The sequence below is a fragment of the Labrus mixtus genome, chromosome 7, assembly GCF_963584025.1.
Source record: "Labrus mixtus chromosome 7, fLabMix1.1, whole genome shotgun sequence".
NCBI classification, from domain to species: domain Eukaryota; kingdom Metazoa; phylum Chordata; class Actinopteri; order Labriformes; family Labridae; genus Labrus; species Labrus mixtus.
The window spans coordinates 30,779,013-30,781,512 of NC_083618.1; the positions used below are offsets into that span (position 1 = coordinate 30,779,013).

The following is a 2,500-nucleotide window of genomic DNA, read 5'->3' on the forward strand; positions in this document are numbered from 1 at the left end:
TCTCTCTCTGTCTCTCTCTCTCTCTCTCTCTGTCTCTCTATCTGTCTCTCTCTCTCTCTCTCTCTCTCTCTCTGTCTCTCTCTGTCTCTCTCTCTGTCTCTCTTTCTGTCTCTCTCTCTCTCTGTCTCTCTCTCTCTCTCTCTGTCTCTCTCTCTCTCTCTCTCTGTCTCTCTCTCTCTCTCTCTCTCTCTCTCTCTCTCTCTCTCTGTCTCTCTCTGTCTCTCTCTCTCTCTCTCTCTCTGTCTCTCTCTCTCTCTCTCTCACTCTCTGTCTCTCTCTCTCTCTCTCTCTCTCTCTGTCTCTCTCTCTCTCTCTCTCTCTCCTCCTCTTCCTCCATTTTGCATTCCTGCACGGCTTTAATAACCTTCGTTTAACTTCTTGTTCTTCTCCGTCTTGTTTTGGTGTTTGTGTTTATGGATAAGAACGGTGTGTGTCTGAGTTAAACTGTGGACATAACGTTTAGTGTTTTATTTATGAAGCACATTACAGGTAAGCTCAATGTCCTTCCATTGACTTTCTGCTGGACGGTTTCTGGGCCTTTTATGGAAACCTGGAACATGATGAAGAGGATCCCGACAGAGACAACAAACTTTACATCGTTTGCTTCAAAGGGCTCCAGACTCCATCGATGAATCCATAAACCATTACCAGAAAGTACACCAGACATGCACGTCCACTGATGAGTCAAACTATCAGCTTGTTGTGTGATGTCGTTGTTTATAGTTTGCAGGTTACACAAATAAACAGAAGAGTGAGCTGATGTATGGATCAGTAAACATGCAGCTCCCTGCAGCTGTTTGTGGTTCCAGAAAACATCCAGAAAAAGGAGGTAGATATAGACAGATCACGTTGGTGCAGCGGGAAGAAGAAGATATCTGCTCACTCTCACAAGGTTTAGAGCAGAGGTCTTCTTCAGGTGACCTCTGACCTGGAGAAGAACGTAGTGGCACTGTGGCATTGGAGTGAATTTGCTGATATCATCTTCTCCCTTAATATAAAAAACTTCACAAGAACACGGGACGGTCGACGTAATGAACCGACACAGAGACACAGAGACACAGAGACACAGAGACACAGAGACCACGTTCACACGACAACGATTTCATCCAGAAACAGAAACCTTTGGATGTTTTTTTGGCTGTTGTTCGTTTACATGACGACTGCGTTTTTGGTGCCTGAAAAATAAAATACAAAGTACACAGGGTATCAAACACAGGTGAGGACAGTTAGGGTAATCTAGACTGGAGGGAAACACACAGAGAGGGAGGAAGTCAAATAAGACACAGTGGACGAAAACTACAAAATAAAACTGGAAACACTAAAAACTTAACTCAGGAAAATGAACAGGAACACACAGGCGCTGTTTTAGAAACCGCCTTCTGCCTTCTACTGTTGAACGTAGTCTGTAGTCTGACCTCCAGTCTGTGGTTATTCTGCAGTTCACCAGGCCAGACTAAGCTGGTTTCTGGTCTTGGATTGAGGAAGTAACACCGCTCCAGAGTAGCGTCCACTTAGAGTCTGAAAACAGCTGACGAGAGATTCATTTTAGATTTTCATGATTTAGAGAATCAACAAAGATAACGGGTGGTGTCTTTGTGTGGTTTGGTCTGATTGTGGTTATTTCCTCTGTTATGATGGACTTTACTGTACGTAATTTAGATCTCTGACCCGTCGCTTTGCATTGTGGGAAACAGTAGGGGAGGGAGACTGGTGTGATGCAGACTGATTCTTCCTGAATCAGAACAACATCGGGGTCGTTTTGGCGCTCTGTGGATCTTGCTTTTGTTCGCATTCTGCATCCTCCGATTGTTTCCTGCTGCTTCCACGTGATTGGCTCACATGCCTGTCCCCTGGTTTCTTATTGGCAGGGAGAGTACGTGTCCTGCCTCCTGTCCCTCCTCCGACAGATGACCGATATCCACTTCCAACACCTGATGGAGAACTTCCAGAGCAAAGAGGAACTCAAGGTAGAGAAAAGATTTAAATGAAGAAGAAGAAATAATGACTTTTCAAAAGTACTCGCTAACTCCTCCTCCTCCTCCTCCTCCTCCTCCTCCTCCTCCTCCTCCTCCTCCTCCTCCTCCTCCTCCTCCTCCTCTCGCTTCTTCTCCTCTCTGGTCTTTCTCTCTGCAGGAGTTCCTGTTGAAGATTTTGTGTGTGTTCAGGAACCTGATGAAGCTCAGTATTTTCCCCCGAGACTGGAACATCATGAGGCTGCTCACCAGCAAGTAAGACTCCCAAAGCTTTAAACATCTGACAGTGTGTGCATGAATAACTGACTCAATATCAACACTGTGTGTGTGTGTGTGTGTGTGTGTGTGTGTGTGTGTGTGTGTGTGTGTGTGTGTGTTCTCGCTCTGCAGCATCATCCTGACCACCGCTCAGTACCTGTCTCCTGCTCTGCATAAGAACTTCACAGAGGCAGAGTTTGACTTTAAGGTGTGTGACTCTCTCCCTTCACTCATGATGTCAGACATGCTCATGAACGAACCAATCAGAA

At 45.7% G+C, this 2,500-nt stretch overlaps 1 protein-coding gene across 1 annotated transcript in view; it reads left to right on the forward strand.

Moving 5' to 3' along the window:
• LOC132977252 (dedicator of cytokinesis protein 3-like) overlaps nt 1-2,500 on the forward strand; it is a 190,149-nt gene that overhangs the window by 164,727 nt on the left and 22,922 nt on the right. Inside the window, exons 25-27 of the mRNA XM_061041719.1 lie at nt 1,869-1,967; nt 2,134-2,228; nt 2,364-2,439. Of these exons, the coding sequence (XP_060897702.1) occupies nt 1,869-1,967; nt 2,134-2,228; nt 2,364-2,439 (270 nt within the window). The remainder of the gene's footprint in view (nt 1-1,868; nt 1,968-2,133; nt 2,229-2,363; nt 2,440-2,500) is intronic.